Source organism: Pieris napi, chromosome Z, assembly GCF_905475465.1.
Source record: "Pieris napi chromosome Z, ilPieNapi1.2, whole genome shotgun sequence".
Classification (NCBI taxonomy): Eukaryota; Metazoa; Arthropoda; class Insecta; order Lepidoptera; family Pieridae; genus Pieris; species Pieris napi.
Genome location: NC_062259.1, coordinates 2,129,300 through 2,147,275, shown reverse-complemented (window position 1 = coordinate 2,147,275; position 17,976 = coordinate 2,129,300). Strand labels below are relative to the sequence as shown.

The 17,976-nt window shown below is 33.5% G+C and overlaps 1 protein-coding gene across 3 annotated transcripts in view; it reads right to left on the bottom strand.

Annotated features, from left to right (window-relative positions):
• Positions 1-5,399: 5,399 nt before the first annotated feature.
• LOC125062208 (transcription factor CP2) overlaps positions 5,400-17,976 on the bottom strand; it is a 37,409-nt gene continuing 24,832 nt past the window's right edge. For all 3 annotated transcript variants that reach the window (XM_047667964.1, XM_047667965.1, XM_047667966.1), the window contains 7 exons: positions 10,869-10,921; positions 10,643-10,685; positions 10,434-10,527; positions 9,871-9,986; positions 9,048-9,122; positions 8,469-8,604; positions 5,400-7,895 (listed from right to left, as the gene is read on the bottom strand). In XM_047667964.1, the coding sequence (XP_047523920.1) occupies positions 7,755-7,895; positions 8,469-8,604; positions 9,048-9,122; positions 9,871-9,986; positions 10,434-10,527; positions 10,643-10,685; positions 10,869-10,921 (658 nt within the window). In that variant the 3' untranslated portion in view covers positions 5,400-7,754. The remainder of the gene's footprint in view (positions 7,896-8,468; positions 8,605-9,047; positions 9,123-9,870; positions 9,987-10,433; positions 10,528-10,642; positions 10,686-10,868; positions 10,922-17,976) is intronic.

The window sequence follows — 17,976 nt, the reverse complement described above, 5'->3', positions numbered from 1 at the left end:
TAACTACTATAAAAAGCACCGTTATTTTATATTATTTTAATATTTTGATTGCGCATTAACATAGCATATAAAATATATATTTTTTTAAATATATTACGTGAATTTTTAGGTATAATAATATCACTTTAAAATTAACAGGGCTTGCCTTATAACATATATATTATAAAATTATTTTTTACCAGCTAAAAAGAGCGAGATGCCTATAGTTTTGTACGCACGGAATTTAAACGTCAATATTGACGTTTTGATAACTGTCTAAACACACTTGCCTTAGCGAGACTAAGGCAAATGTTTAGAAAGTGTTACCCATACCCAGACTTATTACATTAAAAATAAATTTATACTTAGAACAAAATATGTATTTTTGCTAAAATGTTTAGATGTAATACAATTTTATTTTATTTGATTCGCCTCGAATGGAGTCCCTAATCGAGCTGTGTCATAAGTTTATCGTTCAATTTATTATTGTCAAGTGTTTTCGCATTTGTTTTCATTCCATTTCTCCGGAAAGTGCTTTTATTTTTGTAAATATATTATTTTATACTCCACAAATTGTGGCGTCATTATATTTATAAATTTTACTATTATATTTGTGACAAGGTGACGCAAACAAACACACTCGCAAGGCCGGTGTCAGCGAGTGTGCCGCCATTTTGTATTTGAAACGAAAATTCTCTGTCATTAGATATGTATAAGAGCATAATATAGAGTCCGCGCCACCACTGAATGCCGATAGACGCGGCGTAGTAATATGTTGCTAGTGCTAGGTGCAAGGCTATTTTTCCCCAACGTAACATAAATTAATAAGAAATTCGCGAACCACTCTCCAAGATTCGCTTCTAATTTTTCATCTTAAAACAAATAAAATAATATTTCACTGTAACGACAAATTTAGTTCCAGGGTTTTCCGTCGGCAATGAGTGGTGGCGCACTCTACAGAGATTTTACATTCCTTTTAATTCCATTGATCGTAATGAAACCTTGTTTAATAATGCCCAATCTGTGGTCTTATACGTCATACTTTGACAGTTCAGTCGCTATCAATATGCAGTTTGCAGCAACAACCCGAATTTTATGTGAAATCTAATCTTGTCCAAGTTTGTAAAGTGCCTTGCCCCATATGTAATTGGGATTAATAAAATAAATGTCTATGTAAAGGGATATTGGAGCGTTTACACCAAAAGGTCACAGAAGCTTTAAGGAAATATGTAGTAAAAAAATACTGACAGCTCTGTAAAGATTTAAGTTTTAGTGACGTTTTTTGATACTTTGGAAATCCTGCCAATATATCTTACACAGGACTTACCCTAAAGACCTGGGGTCATCATAACAAAACGTTATCTCTTTTCATCATAGCGTAAACCCAATTTCGTAGAAAGAGACGAAGAACAATAGAAATAGTCTAAAGAGTTTCCATATTTTTTACATTGGAGCTGTCAAAAGTGTCGAATTGACATTGACAGAACTGGCAATTGACGTTTTGAGGTTTCGTTACACTTAAGTTATGCACAAATATTTATTTAAGTTAATAATTTAAGTTATTTAATTGTACATCACATTTGACAGAAATTTCATCTACTTATAATCGTTCGTTACAAAAGTAACAGTATTAAGATAAATGTGCCTTGTAAAGTTATAATATATATTTTAAGAAAATTGTTGTTTTATTTCAGTCTTTCCTATTGGAAAATTCACTTTTCTAGGAAAGCTTAGCTTTCCTTGAAAAGCGGTGCCGTTATCTAACGGCCGTAATGTAGCGTTGGGTGACGTCACCCATACGTTGTCTATAATAACATCGGAGTAAGTTTCCTAGAGAACGTTGAGTTCTATCACTCAAAGAATCTTAGAACCCAATAGTGGTCAGCTCACCTGACGTCAGAATGGCCGGCCACTTTATTTCTTTATTATGTTTTTTAATGAAGAGGAGGGAGGGCGCCACGGAGTACTTCGTGTCCGCAAATAAAAAGCTAAAAACACATATTCAAAGTGCAAAAAGTGTTAAAATCTATAAAGTACAGTTAGTGTCACCAAAACAATATTAAGAACAAAGTGAATACCAAGAGACTTAAGAAAACCTAAGTATTAAGTGAACATCAATTAGTGAGAAAAGTGCATTACGTAATTCGCCTAGCGCAAGAAGTTAGTAAAAATTGCTTAAAATACGAAAAACAGTGATCCAACCAGAAAAATAACCTAATAGAAAAATTCTAGACATTCTAGAAATTCAGAAACACGGACATTTTTTTGCGAACTAACGCCATCTAGTGACGAGTAGCTATATTATAAAAACAGAACAACTAACGCCATCTAGCGACGAGTTGCTATACTACCAAACTCAGTTAAACTATCGCCATCTAGCGGCGAGTAGGCATACCGTCGATAGATGGAACTTCAAGCAACCTTGCTATATCTGGTACCACAAGAGGGCGGAACAAGTATCGCAACAAAAGATAAAAATAACTACGGCACTTCAACACAGTATCAAATAACTGATAAACTATGGAGGTAGTAATGAATATGTTAAGAAAAATTCAAAACGAGCTGAACGAACAAAAACCGACAATTGTACAGTCAGCAGATAAAGTTACGGAACAAGTCACGAAAAATATAAACTACACATTGGAGGTAAAATTTAGTGCATTAGATATAAAATAAGAAAACTTCAAAGAGAAGCTGGCTAATCAAGAAAAAAGACTATATTTTCTGGAAAAACAGTCAAAGCAGAGGAATATCGTAATTTTTGGACTGGCGGAAAATGAAACATCATATTCGAGAGGGAGTTATTAAACCAGGAATAATCGGATTCTTAACTTCCAAAAACCACAACAATCAACCAAACGATCAAACAAATGGAAATAATAAACAATAGCAATTACCGCCCTCTCTCACGGAAAACATATTAGAAACGAACAGTACCTACCAAACAACATCTTCCAAGCCGGTTGGTCACCGTGGAAGATCAAGACCATAACCCTCCAAAGGAAACGAAGCTCTTTTCAAATACCATAAACAACAATTACCACAATACTTTATACATAGCGACTTACAATGCTAAAAAAATCCGCCATACCGTTATAAGACAGAAAACTAAAGTTATCGACGCACTTAGTTACTCGCAGAAGCTAAAATGGCAGCGGGCTGGACACCTAGCCAGATATAGCGATAATCGCTGGACCAAAACTACAACGTTATGGCCAGGACCATCGGGCCAGAGAAAAAGAGGCAGGCCAAATGCACGCTGGACAGACGACGTTATAAAGATATCCGGCACGCACTGGATGCGAGTAGCCGAAGACAGGGAAAAATTGTCATCTTTGGAGGAGGCCTTTACCCTCCAAAGAAGTAGGTACCTATCTAATCATGCACACTAATGTATATTTTCACTTTTTTTTTCTTTTTAGTAAACCTAAGTTATTTTGTATATGTGCTAAAAGAGCAAGAAATAAAAGGCTTTTTTATTTTATGTTCTTTAATGCAGAGGTAGCAAATGCGTCTTTGAAGGTAGAAAAATATTGCGATATCAAATTTGGTCAGCCAACCTGACGGTCACAATGAATCAGTGCCGAACTTTTTTAGTTCCATGCCTCAGATTTCTGTATTTGTTCCACAATCATTTCGCCGTCGACTTTTCCAACCGGCTTGCTTTAAACCCAAGGCCGATCACCTACTTTCCTAATAGATTGACAAATCATGAAACAGACAAATAAAAGGGCCAGACCTAAAAAGGTTGTAGCGTCACTGATTTATTTAATGAAGTTTTGAGTGACAGATGATAATTCATAGAATTAAGTTCGATGTAGGTACATAGTTTTGAGATGAAGAAATTGTTAAGCATTATGTATGCGGTAAACTAATAAGATAATATTTTAAATCGGAAAAGCGTGGGTTTTTAGTAAACAATATTTCAGAGATGTACAAATTAAGTGGATTTGTAAATTAACATGGGTAACTTTCCTTTTAGACCAGTGCCGATAATTTTTGAAACCTAAAAAAATAATAGTAGAATGAAACCTATTGGAAAAGGAGGAGAATATTATAAAAAATAAAGGAAAAATAATTTACGGGCGATCTGAGGTCGGGAAGGGGTAGGGGGTTAGTTTTAAGGGGAAAAAACGGTTTATCTCGATTTCCGGCAAAACTAAAAGTCCTATCGAAGAAAGTTAAATGGCAAAAGAAAGTTAAAGTTGTAGGTAATAAAAAGATCTAAAACTTTTGTATTCACACATTTTTCACATAACCTCAAAATTTATGTGAAAAATTCAAAAAACCAAGTATTTAGTTTTTATCTTTTACAAAAATCTTTTTTTTTAACAAAATTTGGTGAAAACTTACCTTCCTATGTCCCAAATACGCTGTAATTTATTTGATTAAAAATATTTATTTTTTCACCTTATTTTGAATTAATATCGAAAAATACACCCTAATTTTCAATCGAAAATTCACCCGTCAAAATATCAGCTTTTTTTCAAAAAGTTGGTGTGCTTTCAGTTCGTTAAAATCTCTACTTTCCTATGGTATAAATATATATATATATTACCATAGTAAATTTTCCCGAAAATGCAAAAAATCGTATGCAGTAACGCCCAGACCCGTCCGTATATATATTATATATACGCCCAGATATACCGTTTTTTACCCATAAAACACTTTCACTTTTTATTTATTTTAAAGGCTATCTGCACTGGTCTATTTGAGAATGCTCATCTTTGAATACTTATACATAAATTAAGGTATTTTATTACGACCTTTAAGAAAACGTTCTGAAAAATTAACAAGTAAAAACTAAAATTTTTGTAAAATTTATGTTCACCATAATCTATATATATATAATGAAAATGGTCTTCGTTTGAGGCTCAATCACGCCTAAAGCACTGATCGTATCGACATGAAACTACCACCATTCGAAAATTTTTTTGATGGTTTATGGCTATTTATTTATTAAATTCCAACGTTCGTTCGTTTATTGCTGTTTTACTTTTATGAAAATTTATCCATACGGACTTCACCGCGGATACATTCGGGGAGGCTTCCTAGAACCTCTAAACGTCAACATCTGTTAAAAACTCGATTTTCGAAATATTTCAATTTTCTTAGCGGGAAGTTAAAAAGAAGAATAATAAAAATATGAAAAAAAAAAAAAAATAATGAAACAAAATTTATTTTAATTCGTCCACAAAGCGGGCGCGAAACGGCTAGTTGTCATATATTTTATAAAAGCTTTGTAACATTAACGTAACGTAGATATAGTATTATATTTGATGTAGTGAAATTAAACAATTACGCACCACCAATATGTGGAAGATATATCCGAACCAATTCGTCTTACAAGGCAAGTAGGTGATCAGCCTTTGCCTTGTCCAAAATAACTTATTTTTAAAGGAATTGAATAAAGAAAACAATAACATACAATTTATTTATTTTTAACAAAATACATGTATTACTTATAAATTAAAACATTAATACTCCGGATCGCAACGCGCATGCGTGATCTAACATTATGGTGCCACACCTATCCTTCCACTTTAAATAGAAATTATGGCAAAATAGCTCAATCTTATTTGACTATCGAGAATCAAATTAAAGACAAACACTTACTGGCTTAAAGTGCTATAAACTCATCTAACCGTAAAGTATTCTAACATATGGGTCATATAGGCTTTAAAACACTTATAGTGACCCAAGCCTATTTGACTGTCGACATCTAGACACAAATAAAGCACTACTCATGCCATAAGCGTATCTGGTCGTTACTTAGAACGATCTGATATGCTTATGCCACTATTATTATCTAATATATGCACCGCTTTCAATATAACATACACTTAACGTACAAACTATAGTAGGCAACAATTAACAATTAGTTAGTTCTAGGAACACTTAGACAAATGAAACAAAAATGTGGGTAGTTTAGAAAATTACAACAAATGTGGGTAGGGTAGGATTTTAAAGTAATCAGTTAATATCGTCGGCACGAGAACTCCAGAAACACTAATTCTCGTACTGGAGGAAACCAAAAAGACCTTCAAAATCCTTGGGCCTTTAAAAGTGGAAACACGACGCGTAAGTTAGCTAATGTTAAAAACCGATTACTTTCAAAAATTTAAACTACCCTCATTTTTTAAGTGAAACCTCTTTATTGACGTTAGAAAAATAGAATAGAATTACGTACGCGTACACGTCGCATTTTACCGTTACGCGCCATCTTTTTCTTGTCCGGCTATTTTGGATCCAATTTATTGAATATTTGCAAGATTTGTTGTTTCTGAAGTTTGCCTACTTCTGAAAACTAACTTCAGGCTTACCGCAACGCACTGTTTTTTATATTGTTATTTAATTTTTTCACGTTATATTTTCATTTTCAAAAATTTTCGAAAAATAAAGTCATAAAGAGGTTTCACTTCTTACGTGTGTACACTAGTACACGCACACATTTTTTTGTTACTACACAACAACTAAAGCGTCGCCTCTCTAATTAAGCCAAGGAATCATTGGAATCGCTAGTTCCACAATTCCAGGCACAATCTTCCTAAACACCTTAACACGCCGAATAAATTGTTAAATATACTCCAGTAAACCAAACGTAAATTGGTCCCAGTTTCTACATTTTAAACAATTCGTAACTTAAAAATATATTTTCTTCTGATTGATTAACAAGGTTTAGACATAAGTAATATAATGGGTAACCCATCATATTTTTCTAATCTCCATTATACAATACAAGATATTTTTTTTATATTTCTAAAAATCAAAAATATTTATGATATATCTTAATAAACTTAAAAACTAGATTAAAACTAAGTGAAGACTGGTCCCCAGAAAGTAAAACAATTTTCAGTAATAAAAAAACAATTATGGATAATTCCTCACTTCTTTATATTGACACAATTTTACAGTTGACAGCTGGAAACTGAAAAATGACATTTACTCAATTGGACACCTTATTAAAATGGTCTAATACGAAATCGCGGACTCGTGTCGACACAATTCGTAGTGTAGACATTTCTAGCATTTATATAACTTTGACTCAATTGGATAGTCTATAACTTTGTTGTAGTTGACTTTCTAGCGCAAACATTATGACTGAACTTGTGAAGTCCGAAATAGACATTTCTAAAAGGTTGACAGGTGACAAGTTATACCGTCATTTGTTGTTTCTGTCATAATTCTTGAGTGGAAAAGCAAATTTTTTTGACACAAGACTAAAAATTCTTAATATACTAAGGATTTTTAGTCTTATGTCAAAAATGACATTTAATCTTGACGTGTGGAGAATTGTCCATAAATAGAGGTGATTATTAATTTTAAAATACTTAAAAATAACAATTTATGAGTTAAAGTTTAAACCTATCACTTAACTATCCATGTATAGCCGTCTCTTTCCTTCAAATCGGGTATGACAGAAACGCCTGTAAATAGTTGGTACAATAATATCCAAAATGAATTTGACATTTATTACGTATGTCGCAAGGTAATTCATAAAGTTACATTACAGTAATATTTCAGTAATAATATTGTATTCACAGTAATACAATAGCAATAACTTCTATGAAAATAGTCCAAGTATTTTTAATAACTACATTACAATAATATTCCTGCTATTACCGTGAAATTAAGTAATTTTCAAATCATTTTTATCCGGATAATTACCACTGACGCTACAATAGTTTTGCCGTAATATTTCTGCTATTACCGTTATTTACGAAAATCTCAGTAATATCCTGTGTTAATTATTACCGCGAAATTTCAACACGATTTTAGTTAGTTGGACTAAGTAGAAGCGAGTTTTCCACATGTTCGAGTTTATAAGTGGACGAATCCGGGAGATGTCGTACGAGTTCGTCGGTTAAACGTACTCTTGCGCCGTTCGGTCCCGACACAAGTACTGTTTCGCATTCCTGAAAAAAATTAAATATATTTATTAGGCTAGTTCAGTGTCAATAAAAAAAGCACTCGTTACATACGGCATAAAAAAAAAACTAACGGGGATTTGAACCTACGACCTCAGGGTTCATGCGCTTAAAAGCTTAATTATCGGACGACGGGTCCGATAATGGCGTTATTATATAACTTTAAATACTTTTCAATATAAACTAAATTCGCGAAATCAATCCATATCTCAAAAACGACTGAACCGATTTCGATGAAATTTGGTACGACAATTTTTTCAATTTTTTCCATACGCTTGACCGTATTCAACGAAGAGCGATTCCAATCGTCAACGACCAGTCACTTTCCGTGCGGCTTGATCCCCTTGGCGTTCCGTAGAGATGTGGGGTCTCTCTGCATCTTCTACCGCATTTACCCTGGAGACTGTTGAGAGTTGTTCACTCTAAGACCTGCAGCTGCGTTTTATTATCGGTCGTCAAGGCAGAATATGGAATACCATCCTTCTTGTTGTTTCTTAAGGCAATTCTTAAAAGGCCAGCAACACACTGGCGAGCCTCCTGGATAAAAAGGTCAATTCTTACCTTGGCAGCAGCGCTGTGCAAAAGCCCCTTCAGCTTGATGAGTAATTCGCTGGCGGCGCACGCGTCGAGGTACAACGCGCTGTATATATTTGAACCACTAGCGCATACGTATACTGTTAGGCGTGGTTCGATGCGTCTACAAAAAACAACATTGTTAATATTGAGTGACCATGCAAATTAGATTTGAATGCAATTTATTGTGACGATGCAAATTTTTTGCACTGTGTTCATGTTCGGATAGTGACCATGCAATTATTTCATGATTCAAGTAACAGTAGTGACAAAAGATTAACTAGCTTATTAACCTGCTACAATACAATGCCCATGCGCAGGTCACAATAGGACACGAGGACGTCACGTGACCAAACCGGTGCTAATGTTAAAACAAATTCGTCTGGCATTCACTTTAATAACTAGTGACTTTCATGTGCAGAACCAGAGGTCCTTCTATAAGTACATGCACAATTGACTGACATTGACAATTGATGACTCTGCATGAGTAACAAATCAATGTAATGCAGGGTCAATGTGCATGGTCAAATGATTATTACATTTCTGTTCGATATTTTAAATACTCACTTCGCATGAAGAGCGTTGTATAGTCGTATACCATCAGCAAGCCCGCAAATTTGTATTATATCGTCCCGAGAGAGACTGTAAAGATAAAATTAATTATGTCCCATACCCCAACTGCGTTTTAAGTATTTTCTTACCAAACCCCAAAAATAGTACATACATGAACAAAAAAGTTATTAAAACATGTCACACACCCCATTAAGTCCCATGCCCCATACCCCAATAATTGCGGGACACATTTCTTACAACACTGACAATTTGATGACCCCGTGAACTTTGTTTCACCAACATATATTTGTGTCAAAACTTTTAAAACAGACCAAAGAGGTCGGCCCTCATACAGCAGACAACATACTAATACTATGAAACACATATTTTTGTAAGAATCTACAAATATGTAAATGACAACCAAGTGACAATTTTTAATTTCTAAAAAGACGTCCATTTCCCAATCTAAGAACAGTTTGTATTGGGAAATTCAATAGTCATTTTTAGTATTTTTCTTTAATTATTATTTACGTTTCCCATCGTTTAAACCTTGCCTGATCTTCCACAAATATTTTAAGATCATAATTAGCCAAATCGGTCCAGCCGTTCTCGAGTTTTAGCGAGATTAACGGACAGCAATTCATTTTTATATATATAGATATGACCCATTCCCCATCATGATATGATGTCTAATTTCACACAAATACATGTCCCATACTCCAATAATGGCGGACATATTTCTTACAGCACTCAAAAGGTGAAATTAATTTATTCCATTCCCCATATGAAGGGCATATCTAAATTCTTGTCTATTTGGCCCATACCCCAAAACACTCACCGCAACAGATCGGCCCCGCAAAAGTTGCTAAACGTAGCCGCGTGTTGGGCGAAACGGTGCCGGTTCAGCCATGCTTGCGTGTCCGCCGACGATGCCTCCTTCGAGAGACCGTTATGCTGAAGACATCAAAAACCATTTCAAATATATCAGACTATAGAACCTATACAATGTATCACAATATAATACATTCATAATTTCAAGATGGCGTCGCACTGTGACGCAACGTGCTTGTAAACACGTTGACCAATGACGTTTTCATATTTTAATGCCGAAACGCTGTTTAAACAAGATGGCGTTGCACTGTGACGCACCATGCTTGTAACACTGACAAGTGTCAAGTTTTTTACATGTTATCCATATACACTCTAAGACAGTATTAGGTGACGACATTATTTGCAAGCATGTTACGTCACTGGTTTTTGTCACATGACTAACGTACAAACTCAATATTTTTTGATTGGTTAATGATAATTTTTAGTTCTTCTATTCCATAACACTTTTTATACAGAATGCTCACATTAAAACTGTTATATATTTTAGTATGAAATGATTATGACATTTACCTTGTCAGTGTCATTATCTGTGGGGTGCGGCAGATCGGGCAAGATGGCGCCTGGCGAGAGACATGACGGTGTTGGCACTTTAACCTCGGGGGCTCTAAAAACAATAAATTATTTCAAAATACACTTAAGAATCGAAACCTAATCGTTTTTATTTATTTAACCTACAATTTTGTAAACATGGGATAACGTGGCCTGGAGGAGATACTTACTCTTGACAGTACAAGGCTTTCATCTGATTTGTTGTGATGATAGCTGAAAATAAAAACGACAAATATTTAATTCTATATTATTATGATAATGTGTCATAATGAAGTGTTGCAGACAAAACCGTCAACTTAGCTGTCATACTGACAGCTCAGTTCTAGTATAGTACAATTATAACAAATGTTATTTTTTTTAACTCAATAAAAATGTGTTTAAATACTTAAAACTCACTTGGTTGAGACAGCACAGGCTTGTTCAGTCCAGGGCTTGCCACCTTCGGTGTGCTAAGACAAAAGATTTATTTTGTTTATTATTCATAGTTCTGACCATAATCTACAATTATATTATAACGAGGAATGATTTGATTTCATTGTCTAGGCTCTAAATACAGGACTAATATCAAAAATTCATTCACTATTAGAAACCTACATTATCCTTGATGAACATAGGCTATTTTTCAAAAAAAAAAAATTGTTTTCTGTACAAAATTAGTATCTTAATTGCCACTTGAGGTATACCAATGATTCCTATATGCTACGGAAACTATTGACAATAAACCAATGTACTACAGTTTTCAAACAAAACAATATTCGTTTGCATTTTTCAAAAAATGCTTAATGTTTAACATCCTGGAAAGAATGAATGCAGGTGAAACTGATCTATTCTCTATTGGTGATTTATTTTCCCGATAGTCTAAGATCCGGCTGCAGGATTAGTGCGCTCATAGGTTATTTGCTAAAAACCAAATTTTTAGTACTTATTTATAATTAGGAGAATATCTACCAAGTTGCCTATTAAAATTTGGCCACTAGTATTTTTAATTAAATTAATTTGAATTGATTTTTGAGAAAAAATTTCGTTCACTTGTTTTTTAAATATAGTCACAACACGGCAATTTACATAAAGATTTTTGAAAATCACATTGGGCACTTCTTCATAGCCAGGTGTAAACAGGTATGATTTCTATACATTTATAACGTACATTTATTAATAATAATATATTCAGTTTGAGAACACTAACATTCGACGCCTGCGCATTGGCTTAAAAGCGTCGCACAGCTGGCAATTGCTATCCTCGTCTGACAAATAATGTTATGCGTTAACTCTTTCACTCTACCCTAAAAATTTATCATCTTCAACAGCAGGTAACCCTTATTTGTGACATGATTCAATTAGGCAACCATATTAGATAATTAATTTAAAAAATTACCAATATATAATTAATAAATGTACGATATAAACATATAATGTATTTTCCAGGTAATATTTAAGTAAATTTTTTATTTATTTAATATATAAATTTCTAGTATCAGTATCAGTATCTCACCTTTACCAATTTAAATATGTTTTTAGTGTATTTGGCTATGTCTGAGAGGTTGTTACTGTTTTTTATACACATAAGTTTAACACTTAAGGCTGCCTATAAAGCTGGACCACACAATTCAATTGGCCATTAATCTATATATATAAAAATGAAACCCGTTTTCCGTTGTCACGACAACATGAAAACGGCTTGACCGATTTGGCCAATTTTTTTTAATATAATATTCTTTGAAGTACGAGGATGGTTCTTACGGAGAGAAAAATTAAAAAATTTTAGTGAAAAAGTCTAAAAACAACAGTTTTCGTTTTCTACTTTTTTTCTATATGAACTTTATTACCATATCATAAAGTTCAAATGTTAGTGGAGGGGTTCCGGGAAGGTAAATTTTTAATTTTTGACATAATGTATTTGTTGTCTTAACAACATTTTTTATCTTAGCTAGACCGGTGTCCTGAATAGCAGAATAAGTATTTAAAAAAAATAAAGAATCGACTGTTAGGCGGTACGATGTTCGCCAGGCCAGCTAGTATATAATAAAGCTCTTAGAGGCTAGGCCTATGACCAAGGACTGTAAAATAGAAATTTATCGGCTTGCCAATTAGTTATTAGTCTTTATATTATAACACATTTTTATGTACTAGGATTAAGTACTTTACAGCAATAAAGGCTATTATTAATATATATTATTATATTATTTATAATTTTTACCTTTCTACCCCTGACGCCTTTTTATGATAGCAATATTAGTCCTAAAGTTTTCTAGTTTTCCTGTCGAAATGTTAAAGTCCTATTTTATAATGTCAACATTCCTAGAGTTTAACCAATATAATTAAGTTTAAATAAGGTTTATATTACTAGCAATCTATTAAAATTATTACATATTTTTATTCATAAGGATTTATAGTTTATTTGATTCATAAGGCAACTATGGAAACGGTGAGAAAAAGAAGAGGGTGACTTAAGAACCCGTTAGCTGGTTGCAATCAAAGGAAGTTAGGATATCATGTAATAAGGGAAAAAAATAACAAATCTAAATTCAACATTTGTAAAGATTAGAAATTAAGGGGCTTTATTGTTATTTTATTTTTTATTATTAATTATAAATATTAAGGTTTTATTAGTATTTTCCTGTATATGTCACATATGTATAATGTCAATTATAATCTAAAGACAATTCTAGTATCTTTGGTTATTGATAGTTTCCTGTCCTTCATATAATTGTGGAATCATGAAACTTTTCCAGATACAGTATTACTTGAAATGTTGCAATATATTAGTCGGTAATTATATTTTTGCCATTAACTTTAGTAAAGATGGCATTTAACTGTAAATTTTAAACTAAATATAATACTAATGTATTTAAACTGTGTTAAAAAAAAAAAGGTCTTTGATGAATATAAATGCAAATTTTATTATTAGTGTTTTTCTTTCTATTGGCAATAATAGAACAATAAGGTTCTTATCATAAACATAATTGTCTTCTGTCTTTATATTTCTAACCATAGCTGCTGTAAAGAATTTGTAACAATGAGTTATGTAAATAAAAAAATTTTGGTACTATATATTTTAGTATTTAGTTGGGTATTTCCTGCATAAACCAAAGTTCACTAACTCTATTTCTAAGTTAGATATTATATGTAGGAATTTATTTCAGTTTTCTTTATAAAATTGTATTTTTAATAGTATTCTGTCACTAGGGTTGCTTTAATGATGTGTAGCTTATTAACAAAAGGCCTAGAGTTGAAAGATGTATTTAACAAAAAACTCAAATAATTTATCTGTACTAAAATTATACAAATTAACTCTATGTGGACTCTCTAGGATGTTATAAATACAACATAGGCTATAATTATGACCAAATCAATTAAAAAAAGAACCAACATTTAAATGACAGGCTGTTAGCGTACAATAGAAAAAAAATCTTTAATCTGGTTGTCTGGAAGCAAATACTTAATACCAATAAGCATTGCCTTCTTCTTTGTATTTTATGAGTTTTAGGTACAAATTCATATATATATTAAGCAGAAATGTATCTACTGCTATACATTTAGCAATATAAACAATGCTTTGAATGGAAATATAATGCTTTGAAATTTTGAAGTTATGTTGATAAATTAAGGTTATTCATAGGTATATAAACATTCAACAAATCCTTTGGTAAATATCCTATATTACTTTTAGGTCTATGGTAGACTAGATTAGATTTCTAGACTTATACAGCTCGGAGTAATAATGTTCAATAAAAGTAATATCATATTAATTCTGTCTGTATAAAAAGAAATTGTTGATTTATGTATTATGAAAATATCATATAATAATATGTAACACTCATTCAAAGTAATAAGTATATGCCTTGCATAAGCTGTTATGAAAATAACTACAAAATGTACTCAAACACAATGTAATTTGAGTGGCTTGGAAAAAGTCGGTAATAACTGGATATTTACGGTAATCTAAGTCGCGTCGGCTTAACCACAACATTGGCAGCTTTCAGTTTTCTTGCAATCTCTATATAAGTTTCAGTATCAGCCTCGATCTCCACCTCGGCCTTCAGAAGAGAGAATTTCATCCGCCAACCACTGGCCTCGAGACCGTGAAACAGTCTAGCCTTAAGAAAAATCCCTCGGCTTAAGTTACGTGTGTGGACTCTTTGCTCGATCACGAGCATTGTACTCGTCAGCTATAATCCTGCCTGGTCAGGTTAAAGAATAGAAACGCTCCTGAGACAAAACGGAAAGCCGAGCTACGAACATCCACCATAGCGAGTTCCCAAACCACTTCACCAACCATTACAAACGTTATACACAACTTTAAACAATCACTTGTCCAGCATTATTTAGTTACCGCGTTATAAATATGCGTTTTTGTAGCAATATACGAAACTCGAAAATATCGCGAAATGGCGTACAGCGAACGTGACAGATCACTGAACGAAAACAACTGAGCGAATCCAGCGTTGATTGGCTGTGAGTGAGGCGCGCTCGAATGGAATTAAACCGGTTAAAATCGGTTCGCGCAAGACGCATCCGGCCACTATTAGTGCATTGAACGACATAGTGATGTGCATGCGTTTGTCGGTTTTAATGTTTTGACGGTTACTAGAATAAACTAAAGTTATTTAAAGTCTAAAGACACTGGAACGGCAAAGAACCAGATCGAGGATATAAATGATTGCTGTTTCGGCCAATTGCGTACCAATTTGGAGACCGGCGCGAACTGGTTTTTATATTTAAATTGACGTTTACCGGTTAAAATCACTACATCACTTGTTTCGATTCACGACCTCGGACAATAATACTACACTATTAAATTTAATTGCGTCACCGACATGACGAAACATTTTATAATATGCACGCGACTTAGCGTGAATTAAAGTTTTATTACGCTGTTTGCGCCAAGCTATAGTATTTTCGTATATATAAATTTGACAGTTTATTCGATTTAATGGTTTTTAGCCTGGATTAAAACCATTAATGGATCTGTCAGTCACATATCAAAAGATCAAAGTGACACTTCATATATTATATTTATTTATAAAGAGGTGAAGTTTGTGAGATTTTAAGGCAGTGTTTCCCAACCTTTTTAGTACCTTAACTTTTCTAAAATCACTCCCATGTAACATACATAGCTTTTAATATAAAAAAATTAAATCGTTCACTTAAGAAACTCAATTATTGGTTTGAGGAATCACTAAGAAATTGTTACGAAACACAGTAAGTATAATTTCTAAACAATTAAAAACCGTAATTCAAATTCCAAATTATTTAAATAAATTTACGAATATCTCTGGATTTTGTAAATTTTCTTACCAATAGAAAGCCACGTTACTTGTGAGTAATAGAGAGCGTTCAAGTATTACGTAACGAATTTTGGGGGGAGGGGGTCATTTTGTAAAACGTTACGATGCGGGGCGGGGATTGAATTACGCGTTATTTTTAATATTATTTTCGACTTTCCAGTACTTTACACCACTTAATGCTAACTTTTAGGTATAAAGAGTCACTAGGTGGTCATGAAACATTTTACTATACTTGGGTACAGAAAAACGTTACGGCGGTTACATGGGGGGGGGGGTCCAACAATCTCCAAAAATTGCGTGACGTAATACTTGAACGTTCCCATAGGCGAAAATGAAAAATTACGAACGCTGCATTAACGTTATATATGAGTTGTAGAGAATTGAAGACCTTGATAATGCATACAAAACATATGTCAAATACATAAAAAACAAGTCCAATACAAAATCAACTGGCCGAAATTTCTTGCGGCTTTCACCAATATCTGAATATGAGGGAAGTTTTGGTATATTTTTCCAGGTTTACGGTTGCCCGAGCGAAGCACGCTCCAAAAAAAAAGGCGATAAGATAAGCACCTTTACAATCGGTTAACATATTTAAAAGGCAGTGAAGGTGAACCAGGGGGCGGCCTTAGTGTAATAGAGAATTCTTTGACCTTTTAACCGACTTCAAGAAAGGAGGTTTCTCAATTCGACTGTATATAATATGTCTTTTATGCGTTCGCGGGTAACTGCGTCGTTTATAAGTCGATTTTGATATTTTTTTGTTGGAAAGGACATATCCCACGGGTGGTACCATGATGAAGAAAGAATCTAACGATGACATTTTAGAGAAATCGAGGGTAACCTTCGAATGATGAAATGATTGTTAAAAATAATTAGATTAAAAATTAGGTTTTTTTATGCGACAGGAGCAAATCGAGCAGGCTGGTCACTTCGAATAAAGTGTTATCCGACGCCCATTTCCAACCCCAGGTAGCTTGTATTGCAGACCTCTGGCTCATCCTCAGGCTCTCTTTTTGGAAGACTCTTATCTTAAGTTGACAGAGATGAGATTTAAAGCATGCCAGAAACGCTAATATCTCTATCTACAGTAATTGCTCATCATTTATTATAAATAGACTTTAGGTATTCATTTCAGTGCCTGTTAAAACTACATTCAACTTGTTCACTTTCAGAACTAAAATTAGATTGACGAGATTAAACGATGCGGGCGTCTGACAGTCTACTTGCAGCTTCGCACGCGTGGCGGCCATTAAATAATTATCGCTATATTTCAATTCACAAAATGACATAATTCATTATATTTTATTTAACTGTTAAGTCCACAGCTTTTTTTTAAAGTTATACTTCTCTTGGCGCGTTAGGGAAAAGTTATGAGAGTAAATTTTTATGATGCGCGCGCACACCGTCACAAAAATCCGACACCCTGAAGTTAGCTATAGTTAACATTTTAGTTTTTTCTATTGTACGTGTCGTTTTTTCTACAAACGTAGAATAAATTTTTTGAAAAGATTTTTATCTTGTTACGCCAAAGAACACACAGACTTTAAATGCAAAAATATGTCTTCAATAAAACTGTAAAATGAAATTAATATTTTCCGCATATATTCTTGCCTGTTGCCTGCTGTTCTATAATAACAAGCAGCCCAGTCCCTAAGGTATTGCCAAAGTTCAGGCGGGCAGGTGGTTTCACTAAGATAAAGATCATATCGTTTTACTAAGTTAAAAAATAACTTTTCAATATTTTCGGAATTCGTAAGTATTTACGATGCAACTTTTCGCCGTAGATACGTCCATTAGACATTACGATCACTTTCAACTCAACTAGAACTCTTCTATATACACCATACAGCATAAGTTCAATTACATCGGTATGTTAATTTACTCAGAGCCTCCTTAATGCAATTACAACTCGCTGACAATTACGCAACGGCGTTCTATATTTAAAAACCCTAGTGATGTGTATAAAAACCGGTTTTTATCGTATCGATTTACGAAAGATTTGTCATATACGATACAGAAATTTTATCTGTGTAACATGTTACATGTATGAATACATGTTACGTATAAGCATTGAAATATTACATTATTAAAAGCGTACTATGACCACGAAAGCACCTCGCCGTGCGCGGGCAGGACCTTTTTGAAGTTATACTTCTTTTCGCGTTAGGGAAAAATGATGAGAGTAAATGCAGTAGTAGGTGCAGATATTTCGA